This window comes from Prinia subflava, chromosome 12 (assembly GCF_021018805.1).
Source record: "Prinia subflava isolate CZ2003 ecotype Zambia chromosome 12, Cam_Psub_1.2, whole genome shotgun sequence".
NCBI lineage: Eukaryota > Metazoa > Chordata > Aves > Passeriformes > Cisticolidae > Prinia > Prinia subflava.
In genome coordinates this window covers 17,807,194-17,821,903 of record NC_086258.1, presented here as the reverse complement: position 1 = coordinate 17,821,903, position 14,710 = coordinate 17,807,194, and the positions used below count along the sequence as shown (strand labels likewise).

Below are 14,710 nucleotides of genomic sequence, written 5' to 3'. Positions count from 1 at the left end.
GTCCCCCATGCCCAGGAGGCTGAGCTGAGCTCTCAGGGCCTGAGGAGGACACCTGAACTGCCCAGGTGAGACACAGGGATACACAAACTGCTGGGGACACAGCAGCCAGGCCCATGGAAAGGGCACAGAGCCACGAGGGTGGGAAAGCAACAGCAAGACCTCAGGCTGCCTCTGATCTGTGGTGATGGGGCAGCACAGGGGGAGCAGGGAGCAGCCCAGGGGGACTGCAGGCTCCTGGAGCTCCCCCAGCTCTTACCTTGGTGTAGAGGGAAGCGCTGTGGTATGGCATTTCCCTTTCTGAGGGAAGCAAGAGGACACTTGAGAAACACGCAGAGAGGAGGCTTTTGGTTTTGCCCTCCAGCACATTCTCCACCAAGCTGCAAGGACAGAGGAGGGACAGTTGGACAATGGTGCTGGGAGCAGCCCTTGAGGCCTTGTGCAGGTGCCCCAGAGCTCTGGGGCAGGGGGCCCACCATAACTCGTCGATGGTAATCATGGCGAGATACCGGATCTGTGAGGACACACGGTCCCGGGGCTCCTTTTCCAGGAGGTCCTGCAGAACACAGCCAGGATGGGACCTGGCAGCACCCAGTGCCTCCAGTCCCTGGCTCACCCAAGCACTGTCCACACTGAGTGCCAGGGGTGTCTGTCCCCATCCCCAGAGCACCGGGTGCCCCCTCACCGTGATATTCTCTACCACTTCACACGTTTGGCAGAATAAAGCCAGGCCCTGGGTCAAGCCACGTTTCAAGGCGGTTTTGCACAGGACGTAGGTGCTCTTCAGAAATGTGAACTTGTGGGTGTCCTGGCAGCCAGGGGACAGAGACAGACAGGGAGTGTGGGAGGGTGGACACAGCCAGCAGGACTGGAGCACTGGGGGTGCAGTGCCCTGTGAGAAAGGCAGCTCTGCCCAGGCAGCAGCCCTCCACAGCCCAGCAAAGCCCCTGCCAGCAAATGCCAGCACAGCCACTGTCCAGCTGGCCAGTTACCTTGTCAAGGCTGCTGACAAAGGCCATGATGAATTCCACAGCGTCCTCTTCTACTTCGTATATAGGCAACCAGCTGGCATCTGCCAGAGGGGAAGAGCAGGAGGGCTGCAGAGGCTCTGGCCACAGGAGACAGCCAAGGAGACCTACCCTCCACCCAGCCCCCTGCCCACACCCCTGGCACAGCCTTTTCCCTGAGCAGCTCGTGGCTGCAGGTGATGGGCAGAGGAGCTGCTCTGCTGGAGCCAGGAGGATCCCTAAGCCCTGGGCTGAGGAACGTGCTGGGATATGGACAGGAAAGGTCCAGAGTCCCACTGCTTCTCCCTGCCCATGCCAGCTGGAGCCCCTCTGTCCTGTTTGTTTTTGGGAGAGGCTGTGCTGAGGCTGGCATCCAGCCCCGAGCTGCTCTGGCACTCAGGTGACATCATGCCTGTCCCCCAGGCCTGCTGTTGTCATCGTGCCAGGAAAACATGATCCTGGCATCGTGCAGGGTGTGCTGGTGGGCCCCAGCCCTGCCCAGCCCCATGGGGCCCCACGCTCACCAAGCTGCAGTGACTGCATGGTGGTTGTGTCGTAGAAGGAGAAGGGTGGGGAAGAAGGGCTGCTCTCCTGGGAAGAGCTTTCCTCCTCCCAGGCCTGCCTGGGGGAGCCAGGGGGTCTGTTCTCCATCCTGTGGGATAGACAGTATGGGGGATCCTGGGATAGGTGTTGGGGTGGTGTGGGAAGCTTTGGCAAAACACTTCAGCCCCACAGGGCTGCCAGGGGTGGTGGGGCAAGACATGGGCTGCACTCGGGGGCTCCTTTTCCGTCCCAGGCTCCTGCCTGACACCTTCCACTGCGAGCAGCAGCCATGCTGGGCACACGTGCTGCCCTGGGGTGTCACAAAGGGCCCCTCTGTGACACAGCACCTCTGACAGTGGGTGCCAGTGCTTGTTGACATGGCAGCTGTCCCCAGCAACAGGTGGCAGTGACCCACCACCCAGGCAGGGAAGGGCAGGGTGTCCCCCAGGGCACAGCCTGGCACAGCCCTGGGCACCGCCTGGCACAGCCCTGGGCACCGCCTGGCACAGCCCTGGGCACCGCCTGGCACAGCCCTGGGCACCGCCTGGCACAGCCCTGGGCACCTGGGCGCTCTAAGGGTGGAAACAAAGAGTGCTGCTCAGCACTGGACTGGGCAACTCCTCGCCTCCAAGGTGAGGAACAGCCCTGGCATCCCCACTCTGCTCCTGCCACACCTCAAAGATGTCCTGCAGCTCCTTGCTGACACTGGAGGCAGGGAAGCTGAGCACCACGGTCCTCAGCATTGTGTCCATGGCTTTCAGGGTCTGCAAACACAACAGACAGCAGTGCCTGTCATTCTGCTGCTCTGTCCCCCATGCCCAGGAGGCTGGGCTGAGCTCTCAGGGCCTGAGGAGGACACCTGAACTGCCCAGGTGAGACACAGGGATACACAAACTGCTGGGGACACAGCAGCCAGGCCCACGGGAAGGGCACAGAGCCACGAGGGTGGGAAAGCAACAGCAAGACCTCAGGCTGCCTCTGATCTGTGGTGATGGGGCAGCACAGGGGGAGCAGGGAGCAGCCCAGGGGGACTGCAGGCTCCTGGAGCTCCCCCAGCTCTTACCTTGGTGTAGAGGGAAGCGCTGTGGTACGGCATTTCCCTTTCTGAGGGAAGCAAGAGGACACTTGAGAAACACGCAGAGAGGAGGCTTTTGGTTTTGCCCTCCAGCACATTCTCCACCAAGCTGCAAGGACAGAGGAGGGACTGCTGTGATGCCTTAAGTTTTATCTTTCATGTGTTTCAGATTCTGTCCTGCCCAGGGGTGCAGCTCTGAGCTCACAGTCAGTGTCACCCAGCTCTCTTCACAGAGTAGGTAGACAAAAATCAAATCCTTTTCCAGACGGAGACTAAGGACCACTGTTAAAAGTTTCTAGGCCCAAAAGCAGAAATATTGGTGGGCTGAAGAGGGAAAACAAGAAGGATGGGACTTCATAATCTGAAGCTGTAATTGGACAATTAAACCCCAAGATGTGAATGGACCAAAACTTATCAAAGTGTGAGACCTGGTGACCGTTTGTCCATTTTGTGACCATTTTGGGTCCACCTCGGGTGTAGCCCTGGCCAGGCTCTTGTCCTGCCCAAGGTCCTTAAAGAGCTTTCAATAAATCTCTACTTTATTCTCTAGCTCTGTCCTGTCTCTGCAAGGTCCAGTCTCTGTTCCAGGTCAGCCCTCCCAAGGCATCAGTTGGACCCTGGTGCTGGGAGCAGCCCCTCCAGGCCTTGTGCAGGGCACCCATCAGAGATGAGCAGATTTCCCCCCAGAACAGGGGGTGTCCTCTCACCTTCCTTTTCTCTACCAGCTTGTCTGTGTGGCAGAATAAATCCCAGGACAAGCTGCAGTTCCAGGTGGTTCTGCACAGGGAGGTGACCAGGAGGGTTTTTTAGCTGCTCTGAGCTGGAGGTCCCCAAGGACGAGAGCAGCCAAGCCAGCTCATAGGCAGCTGCAGGGTGGGAGGAGAGACTCCCCTTGGGCATCACAGCTACTCTCAGCCCCCTTCTGTCCCTGGAGGGGCCTTTTTTCATGCAAAAGTATCTACATATTGAAAAAAAATGGAGAAAAACACCTTTTGCTCTCAGCCCTTCTCAATCCCATTGCCTACTCCTGAAGAGGATCTTTAATAGTGATGACCTCAAGTGCATCATCAACTTCTGCTCTATTACAAGGCCAGATTGGGCTGTAGAGCTGATTTACTCTGTGGGAGGTTGGGCAGCAGAACCTGTGGTAGCTCTACATGAGAGCATTAAAATCTCAGGCAGTGATTCAGGGGTCAGAAAAGCCACAGCTCACTTTAGGGTCTCAACCCAGACGTGGGGGGGTACATACAGGAGAAAATTTTACTGCTGCCACTAATGATAGCAGCTTTACTAAACCCATAAAAAACAATTACTGTTGGAGTTGGAAAATAATGAAGTAAGTAAATAATTCACAGGGAGGAGGAGAGGGCCTGTTTAAAATCCTACCAACTGTGACTGCTCTGAAGCAGCCTCCAGAGCCTGCAGCAGTTTTCAGTTAGGTGCACATTATTTAATTGGTTCCAAGTGATTTTCTGGACTGCTAATCACCATGATGTAATTAAAAACCTGGGCAGGATGCTGAGTGCTATAACACATTAGAGATCTTAAACTCCTGAGAGTTCCTGAACTAGGGATGGCTGCTCCCCTTGCCTGGAGTGTGAAACACCCAGACAGGAACATCTGCAGGTGGGTGAGGCAGAGGAATGCAGGGAAAGTGGCCACCAGTAACTGCTGAGAAGTCAAGGAGCTGTGGCTGCCCCATTCCTGGCAGTGCCCAAGGCCAGGCTGGACAGGGCTTGGAACATCCTGAGGTAGTGGAAGGTGTCCCTGCCCACGACAGGGGGTGGAACTGGGTGGGCTTTAATGTCCTTTCCAACCCAAGCTTTTCTAATATTAATCATACCATTACCCTGAAATGCAGGGGAACCACTTGTGTTTACAATTCTTCATAGCAATGCATCACCGTGTCTGTACTGACTCATGTACAAGGAAAAAATAAAAATTATTCAGCACATTAGTCACTAGAGATCAAAATCACTTCCCCACATTATGACTTTGTAAGCATTACTCTGCAAATCTTCTGCAAGAAACGAGGTAATTATCATCCCAAAGAAAACAATACTCTTTATCAGATCACTTTCAAAAACATAATAATAGAAGAATCACAACTTCCATCCTTAGGAAGTAAACAGGAGCAAAGGTCATGACAACAGCAAACACAAACAGTGTAGGCAGAACAATAATTTCACTTCCCAGAACCTGCTGCCATTTTCTGCTAGGTTTTATTCAACCATGTCCAATCACAGGGGAAAGACTCTTCCAGCAGGCTTCCCTCTGCCTGGCCCTTCCCAACAAGATTCCCTGTCCATGGTCACATATCCTTTTAGTGCCACATCAAGCTCAAACCTGTCCCAAGCTCTCAGGGCTGTACACTCAGACCGAGCCAGGGACCAGCTCAATCAATGCACCAGCAGGGACACAAATAAAGTGAGGGACCTAAGTACAGGTGACAGCTGTCCCAGAGTCCCACAAATCAAAATCACAGCCAGTGACGAGGTGACAGCAGCTGAGACCTGCTCAGCCCACGCCTGGGGTGCCACAGGCAGTTGTTTATCAGCAGAATGTGTCCTCTGGAGCAAAGCTGTGGTTTTACAAGAACAGGTGAATCTGTGGAGATCAACTCATTTTCTTAACCACATAATATTGGAAAGATTTGTTTCATCCCAAATTCAGAGGCTGAGGAAAAAGAGAGATTAAGGATGGGGCAGCAAATTAGCAAAAACACAGATGGCATAAAGCAACACCCTTATGAGGGGCAGAAATACAAAACAAACACTTTAAAGGAGATTAAATTTAATAAGAAGGACAGTCAGCTGGAAAAAATAGGGTGACATGCTCTGAGGATGGAGTAATGAATCCAAAAGGACAACAAGGATAACACATCCTCTCAGGATCGAGCACTTTCTCACTTCATCAGGCCACCAGGGTTTTTGTAAAAGCTAAGAATGCATCTGGTCTCCCCTCAAAACTCAAACAGGTGCTCAGGTTGATGTCTCTAATGTGAGTCACAGGGGCACAAAATCACCAAAGTGTTTTACACACATACCAACTCAGAGCTGCACAAGCCTTTGTAGAAATACTTGTAATGGAGGAGCAGCATTTCAACCACCCTAAATCTTGAGTGGTCCTCAAAAACGTTTCAAGAATTGCAGTTGATATATATTGAATATGGACATTTTTATCTTCTCCAGCCCAGTGTACTGTTCCCTCCATAATAAATGCAATTTATTTTTACACTAAAACTATTTTAAGAACTTGCACTCAGAATCATTACAATCACAGATCAGGATTGCTGTACTTCATGGCAGAAGACCAAAACGCCTTGCAATTAATTTTGTATTTTTATTCTCTAGCAGACTTTTCCTTCAGGCCTACAGAAATACTTCAGTAGTTCCCCAAATGTGAAAATTATCTTTACACCATTCTGCTAATGAGAGCTCTTCCTTTACAATATCACTGCTGAATAACTTTCTCCTGGCTGTGCACACACTCCCACCCATGTGCTAATTCACTCTGGAATATTAATGCCATGACTCAGTGGGATGTTGAGTCACCAGTGATGCAAGACCTGTCCCCACAGCCCAGCTCATCCTAACCCAGGAGCAGGCAGAGATTCCAGAGCTGCCATACAAGAAGCAGGGATGGTTGTGGCACTTCAGGGACAACCCTCCAGCCCTCCCTGTGCTCTTGCAGTGCCACAGAAACCAAAGGGAAGCAGGAGCTGGGCCCTGTGCAGGGGAAGGTCAGGTTGCTCTGCAGAGGGCAAGGAAAGGACAGATTTATTTGTGTCTAAGGAAAGATACCCCATTTCCAGTTATCCCCAATACTGCCTCCACATCCATCCTCCTCCTTTCTGCTCTCTGCCTTCCACCCCGGGGCCACAGGGCAGTGATGGTTGATCAGAATCTGGTGACTCCTGCCGGGACAGGATTCAGGTGTCTCCATCTCAGTGGGAAGTCACCCCCAGGCAGAGTGCAGCCCACAGGGAGCATCACCACAGCTGAGATAAGGAGATGACTCAAACCCTGGTAGAGACCCAGTTCCTTCCTCCAGGAACCAGCAGACACAGGAATAACCTCACTCAGCATTATCACACAATCTGGACCTTCCTTCCCTTCCCCTCTGGCAACTCTTGGGAAGACTGGCAGCTCACTTGGCTCACTGCAGCCTCAGCCTTTGTCTCAAAGTTCTTGTCTCTTATTCACAGTGAGAGCTGCAGGGAGGGCATCCAAGCTGCTCCTCCTTCCCCCTTGGAATGAGCAGTGCTGCTCTGGGGATTCCCCTCAGTGGGGGAAACTCCAAGTACCCAAAAAGGTCCTGCACAGCCTCAGTGAACAGCCAAGGACTTTGCCAGGGAGGAGGAATCTAAGTAGCCCTCACCTTTCTGGGAAAAGGAAATGCAAACCTGTAAAGTTTATTCACTGAGCAGACTGGATTTCTTCTTGCTGAGAAGGTCATCATTCCATTTCTCATGAGATTTTATTTATTGCTGCAACTTTCCTACTGAATCTCACAATTTAAACTCCTATTTAAGCACTAACCCAGCTCCCCAGTGACTGCTCCAGCTCTTGCCAGACAAAGCAGCCACGCCTTCAGGCAACACCCCCAAAATAGAAATCACCACCTTTGGGTCAGTCTGAGCTTTTGGGGGCTGCAGATGTGGGAACAGCTACGTCAGGACTGAGGTGTCAACCAGCACCCCTGAGTGACCCTTTTCCCGGGAGACACAAGTGCCACCATTCCTCATGGAATGCCTGGCTGCCTCCCAGGCACGTAGTCACAGCCTGACTTTTCAAAGCAGAGCTCCCTGCTTTCCCCAGTTAGGTGTTCAACTCTCCTCTCTCTGTGCATCAGCTCAAGGAAAAAGCCTGAAGGCTCCAACTTGACCAGGAGCTTTTGCAAAGGCAGTTTAAAGGAGCTGAATCCTTTTCAATAAGGCTTACAGAAGGATTAACAGAGCTGGAAGATGAGCACAGACCTCCCGAGTTTCATCTCATTCACAACATCAGACTCCTGCATTCTCTGCAGCAAGAAAAATCTTCATAAAAAAAATAAAAATAGTAATACCAAGAGTGCCTGGCACCCTGAATGCAGAACTAATCCACAAGGATTTAGTTGTGGATTACTTTGCCATTGTCAACTCACTGTCTCACAACAGTTAAGAAATTTCTGTCAATCAAATTAAACCCATTTTAGCAGATGGAAACAATTAGCAATGTTGCATGTGAAATATTGAATTTGAGGCTTTATTTCACCACTGTACAGAGCCACAGAAATTGCCCTCTGCAAGAGAAAAAACATTCCCTCCTGAACAAGTGTTTCCTATATTAAAAAAATAAATAAAAGAGCATAATTCACTTTTAAAATTTCCCTCCCTCTCAGATGCTGGGTTAATTGATAGAAGGAATTGCAAGAGAGGCAGGGTTAGAGTAGCAGAGCACTGGAACTGAGCTCCAGCAGGGTAGGGCTGCTGGATGGACTAAACCAAAATTGGCAGTCATTAGTCAAACCCATTGTCCTCATCTCTGGCTATTCAGGAATATCACAGAATCACAGAAGGATTTGGGTTGGAAGGGACCTTAAAGCTCACCCAGTGCCACCCCCTGCCATGGGCATGATCCAAAACTCCCCCGGGATCTGCAGTAGGAAAATGCAGCAACTTCTCCAGTGGTTATCCACAGAGTGAAGCATCCTAGCCCAGCTGCTGCCTGCAGAGATCAGGGTGTCACAGCCCCTGCTCAGCCCAGTGCTGGCCCTTGGAAGCTGCTGGTGAGCCAGGACCCAGCACCTGACACACCTGCAAGGACCTGGCAGCCACCTCTGGGCAGGACAAAGCCCCCTTGGTGGGTGACCCCACCCAGCAGGTCTGGTGGGGCAGTGCTGCAGTGGAACAAGTGCTGCTGTAAATCCACCAGCCTGTCATGGCACAGCTCCCACTGGGGCCCTGCAGCCTCCTCTGGGCACTGCTCTGGGGGCAGGAATGGCCCAGGGACCCTTAAACTGTCACCTATTCCTACATTTATCAACTAACACGGGCTGTCTACTCATATTTCTCCATGCCTTGCCTTCACCTCCCTGCAATGTGTATCAGCAGCTCCCAGCCTCCTTCCAGTCTCTGCTCCACAGGCAGGATAAACACAGGGAAGCTTCCCTAATCCCCTCAAGGGGGATGGCCACGCTTCACCCTCCCTCCACCTGCTCAGACTGCAGATTCTCACTCTAAATAGTCAGCTCTTATTCCCAAAATCATTTAAGACACAGCTGCAGCTAAACCCTCAGCATAATATTAAAAAATCTTTCTCTTTTCCAAGTAAAAGAGACATCTCCTCTTCAAGAGCTTTCCCAGGAGAGGCAGAACAGGGAATACTTCCAGGTCCTTCACCCTGAGAAGGTTTCAGTGAGCCAGTTCAGGGTTCAGAGATTTCCATTTCCATTCTGATTCTGCAGTCGGGAGAGACAAGGGCTGGCTTTGCAGTAATCTCCTCTCTTTTCTGTGCATCCAAATGAGCTGTGAAATTGGAAAGGGGGGAGTCTGAGCATCCTCACCTGAGCCAGCCTTGCAGCCACCTCAGCAGCAGGAACAGCTGCCACACATAATGCTCAGCCTCTCCTTGCTCTGCCAGCCCAAGTGTCATGAGAAACTGGGGAGGGGAAACAGAAAAAATAAACTAAAGCAAGGCCCATCCTCCTCTTCCCCTTCCCTGGTTACCCCCATCAGAACAATAATCTCAAATCCCAGCAGCTGACAGGTCTGCAAGGGATCTGTAAGGAAAGAGCAGTGCCCTTGCAATGCAGGATGGCCTTTTTGGAGAAGAAAAATTTGCCTCACGAGAAACCCCATGAGGTGCTGCTGTTGGACTGATGCAAGTTAGCAACACCTCTGTTTTGAAAGGCTGTTGAGAGAGATGATCAGATTTGACTTCTGGACTGCTTGCAGTGAGGCAGAGAGGATGCAGATCCCTTAGTGGCAAACCCTGACTGCCCTCTGGCACTGCCACCTGCTCTGGCACCCAGGAAGAGCTTTTGGGAAGCTCCCAGAGCTGCTCTCCAGGGCACTGCCAGCAGCTGGTCCAACCTGCAGAGCCACAGCCCTTCAGAGCTCCTGCCCCACCAGCTCCTGGGCAAGCAGGGCAACACCTCCAGAAGGAACAGACAAAATGCTTCACTCTCAGAGTGCAAGCACAGATAAAAGTCTTAGCTGTTCAAAGCGGTTGCAGTTTCCAAAACATGGACACAGAGACAAGATCTGGGGGAGCTGAGCAACTCAGAAGCTTAAAACTTTTGTCAGACAACAATTCTTCATTAATTGCTCTGAGCAACAGCAAGGTCCAACAGCTGTTAATTCCCTAAAGCAGAAAATTAGTGGCGGAATTTTTAAGTCCCATTTTTTTCCTTCTTTCTCTGTTAGTAGGAGCCTGGAGAGCACAAACTTTTGTCATCTCTCCACATTCCCTTGGATAAGGATCAGTGCAGAGATGTTTTCCTTATAGGAGCCAGACAAAGCCTCACTTGGCTCAGGTCTCATCTCTGCTTCAAAGAGAAAAGTAGCTGGACAGAGCCCAGCCCAACACAGCAGAGTGGGCAGAGAGCCCATGGAGCTGCCAGAAGGAATCACCCAACAGATACACAGAGCAAACCAGAGACTCAGAGCACCTGGACCCAGGGGCTGCTCCCAGAGGTGAGGTCCCCACAGTGCCAGCTTGTTTTCCAGGCAGGTGATGCCTCCAGGAGTGGAATGCTGAGCATACTGAGAGCTGGGATGAGACAATTCCTGATGGGAAAAGGGATCGTGTCTAAATTCAATATCAGGGGACTGGATTGCTGTCAGTGCTGCCACAGACAGGCTCTGGCTGCAGACCACAGCTATTTTCCAGCTTTTCAGGTACCATCCATCCCCAGGCTCCAGGTGCAGAGGAAAGAGGAAAGCTGCGTTTGACAGCATTTGCATTTGTCTCTCTACACATTAAAATATGATTAAGGCTATTAAATGAACCAATTTGTTTTTATGAGATTGTTTCCCTGGTTAGAGCTAGTGCTGAGAAAAGCATGAGCCTTGCACACAATTCCCACTGGGAAGCATGAGGCAGAAGCTGGCTGCTGGGTGAAATTAAAGCTGCACTGGGTAAAAGGAAGAGCATTCATTTTCTTGTAGATGCAGGTTTTCTTTAAATTAGGAAAATGCTTGCACACACTCATCAGTGAAAACCAAACAGAAAAGAGAATAGAAGACTTTTGTGAGGAAAATCATCACTTAGCCCCAAAAATTAATTTAAACCAGAAGTTTAGACATTTGAAATTACTTTCAATTCCAAACAAGAAAGGAAAGCTGGAATGCTGAGGTCTCTTGTGAGCTGGAAAATGAGACATTAGGGAGCCCTGGAAGAAAAAGTTTGAAATTAAATGTTTCTTTTCAACAAAATCACAGTGTTTTGCTAAATACTAACACCCTTAACCTTGAGGTGAAGCAATAGGAAAAAAATCTTTTAAAAGTCTCAATGAATATTTACCATGAAAAATACCAGTGGAAGCACATTTTTTAATTACAGAAGTCTCTTTTCTCTGATATTACTCATCTGTGGTTTTAGGAGGCTTTGGAGCAGACTGGGATTTCGGAGGAGGAGTATCAATTACTGATTAACTCCACAGGAGAGCTCCAAGCTGTGAAATCTCAGGGCTGGAAAGCAGCATTTCAACTTGTGTCATCTTTACATCGTCTGTAGGCAGGAATTATACAGCAAGCAGACAAGGTGAGATGTGTGCACTGCTCTGCTGAAGGGATTTCAGTGTAACCACAGGAAGGATTTCAGGCTGAGGGACCATTGACAGCACAGGTAGCTGTGAGTTGGTAAGTCAATACCACTGGGACAAGGGCTTGTCTTTTGAATTCAAACTCTTATTAAATACATTTTAAGCTCATCTCTTTTTTTTGCTTTTTTTTTGTTTGCTTTTTAAGCTAACTTTACTGGAAAGAGGAGATGGAAAAAGGATATCCCTGAGCAGAGGCCGCAGCCAGACAGAAGTTGTATGACACGCTGACAGCCGAGGGTCCATATGTTTCCCTCATGGACAGTGTGTTACTCCTCATCTATAAATAATGCAAGAGAACTGTCTGCAAGGAATTAGCCTGTGGTTATTCTGTTATTCAGTGCACACAGGGCTGAGACCTGGACTCATTAACCTGAGCAGTGGGAGAACAGGCTGGGACATGTCAGCACAGCTGTCACTGCCGCGGCGTGGCCAAAGGAGAAGTGACAGGGGGATTTGGGCAAATTATGCTTCCCACAGCTGGGAGCTTGGGCTGATAACACCAGAATGGAGATGTGGGATGAAGGGACAGCCCAGGTCCTAATTTACAGTGCACAAGCTGTCAATTGCCAAGGTATCACATTGTCCAGCTGCCAGCTCTTCCCTCCATGAGGAGCCTGCCCATCCCAGCAGCTCCAGGGCAGTGCTGGCTCTGTGTGTTCAATGCTGCCTCATCTCTCCACACAAACCACACATGGAGCATCAAATCCAACCACTCCTCAACCCAAGGGACTGCTCCACGGGGCTCTTTGCTTTCCATCTCCCCCATTCTGCAGTTCCCCTCTGGTTTCTGTACACAAAGCCCCAGACTCCTCCCTGCTCTGTAGAATGGCTGTGATGTCACTCCGAGCCACCCTGGGGACCAGAAGCAGCAAACTCCCACCAGCACAGGCCTGCACCCAAATGAAGCAGCTGCAGGGAGCTGCAGGGCTGATGGCACCACGGAGTGCTGCTGTGCCTGCCCTGCCTCGGGGACTGCAGCCTGGCACTGTCACACACAGCTCAGAGCTCGCTGCTCCTCACACCCTGCGGCCACGCCAAGGGCAGAGGAGCATCCCACAGACACCTCTGTAAGAAACAGCACAGAATTTCCCTCCCTTCCACCCCCCTGCAGGAACAGCCCAGGACAGACATTAACTGGCCCAGCTGGGACAGACGAGGGTCTCTTCTCCTCCCCTCAAACTGGAAGCACAAGGTTGGTCCATTTAACTCCAACACCAGGCTCCAGGGTCCACATGCACTAAACCTGACTGCCCAGCTGTGTGAGCAGAACATTTCAAGGTTTCACCAAAGTCTAGGTGGGCTTTAGTGAGCTTTAAAGATGCCAATAAACCTTTGAGCAACTTGAGTAACCTTTAAGGAAACCAGCAGACATTTGAGCAGCCCTCTGAGCTGGAGCAACCCAAAGAAGAACCCACCAGATTTTCTCCTTCTCCTGTCATTCCTCACTTTCATGGTTTCTCTTCACTCTTATTTTTCCCCATGCTCTCCCACCAGCCATTTAGTCCTACTTCCCATCTACCAAGGCACCAGATTTTTGCTGCTACCTGAGGTGTCACAGACACAGGGACCATTAGATCAGCACAGGTTTGGGAACAGCAATTCTTGGCAAGTCTCGAAGTGATGCCTTAAGATTTCAGCCTTTATATTTTTCAAATCCTGTACTGCATTAGTGCATAACTCTAAACAGCATATAGAGTGTTAGTTACTGTCTTCACATTTTGGTTAGACAGAAAAATTCCTCTGGGCCTGGAACTCAAGAACACCCTCAGGCCCTGAAAAGTATAAACAAAAGTGAATTGGGGGAATTACCTGAAACTGTAATTGGAGGATTAACCCCTGATATATAAATGGACCAAACTTATAATTGTCTGAAACACTCCTGACTGTAGTCCTTTTGGGGTGTAACCTCTGTGAGGCTTCTGACTGCCCAAGGTCAGTCTATTTATTGAAGGTATTTAATAAGTACCTACTCCTATTCTCTTAATCTTGTCTAGCCTCTGTTCTAGGTAGGCACTGCAAGGCATCAAAAGCAATCCACAAAACCATAGAAAGCTGCCCCAAGGTGCCCACAAAGGGTGGCCTTGGAGGCTGAGACTGTGTGTGCTGCACAGTTACTGAACACCCACCCACACGAGGACATTTGGGGTTTGCTCAGCAGGAGCACTGGGACACAGGCAGAAAAGGAACACTGACAGAGATGGAGAAGTTTGGCACAAGGCAAGGGCTGTGCAAGATGAGAGATAACAGGTGAGGTGAGAATCTGGCACAGGGAGAGGAAAGAGGGATAAAGATGAGAGCGTTTGAGAGGTGCTGCCTGCCAGGTGCTGGCACACAGCAGCAGAAATCACATCAAAACTCATCAAGTGTCCTGACAAGAAGCTTTGTCAAGGAATGCTGACCAGGGAGATTTGGGATATTTTTGCACAACAAGCTGCCAGTTTGGAGAGAGAAAGCAGGAGCTCTTGTCAGAATGGGAGAAAAACCATTTCCTTATGTTACTCCCACTATATATTTTAAAGTCTTGAAAAATCATCCTGATGGAAAAGGTCTGTGTTGTTCAGCAGTGAGTTACAGTTCCAGGGAACATCCAGTGCAGCTCTTGGGAAAGGCTCCAAGAGTGAAGTTTTCTTGTTTCTTTGGCAAACTGTTCACATCGGATGCTCTCGTGGGGAAGGGACACAGATCTGTGCACGTCTCTTGTTCCAGCCTCATTCTGGCTGGAAGCAGGGGAGAGCATCAGCTCCAGTTTGGGAGGGGATGGGTTTTCACCAAGCTCTTTCACCCACTCCACTCCGCAGGAGTCACAGGAGCCTTCCCCTCTCTGGCATCTCCCAGGCGTGGAGGGAGCTGAGGCAGCAGAGGCACAGCAGGTTTGGTGTCAGACCCAGGGCATGGACAGCCTGCCAGCTTTAAATCCCAAATCCAGGCACCCTGGACATGCCAGCATCCCCAGCATCCCCTGCATTTAGATCTGCTTTGTCACAGTCTGAGCCAAGGCAGCAGGAGATGAAGGGCTGAACTTTTACATGAGATGGATCAAAAAAAAAAATTGAGTCAATTTTATCTTACCCTGTAAAGAAGAGAATGAGAAAATACTGATGAGCAGAAATGACAAATGCAGAAAATCTGAAGCAGAAAGATGACTCAGAAGGGAGAGGCTGAAGCACTTCAGCATTCAGAAGGCTGCACATAATCACCTGGAAACAGGCAGAGACTGTGCAAGGAAAAAGAGGATTGGTTCTTTGTGCAAAACTGAACTTCCTTGCAGGGACACGAGGAA

General features: G+C 50.3%; 1 protein-coding gene across 9 annotated transcripts in view; it reads right to left on the bottom strand.

Annotated features, from left to right (window-relative positions):
* Positions 1–14,710, bottom strand: part of LOC134556854 (uncharacterized) — a 96,237-nt gene that overhangs the window by 31,086 nt on the left and 50,441 nt on the right. For 8 of the 9 annotated variants that reach the window (XM_063409234.1, XM_063409235.1, XM_063409237.1 and 5 more), the window contains exons 2-6: positions 2,611–2,731; positions 2,222–2,311; positions 990–1,069; positions 683–805; positions 257–553 (exon numbers count right to left, since the gene is read on the bottom strand). In XM_063409234.1, the coding sequence (XP_063265304.1) occupies positions 257–553; positions 683–805; positions 990–1,016 (447 nt within the window). In that variant the 5' untranslated portion in view covers positions 1,017–1,069; positions 2,222–2,311; positions 2,611–2,731. The remainder of the gene's footprint in view (positions 1–256; positions 554–682; positions 806–989; positions 1,070–2,221; positions 2,312–2,610; positions 2,732–14,710) is intronic. The other variant, XM_063409236.1, reaches the window with a different exon arrangement.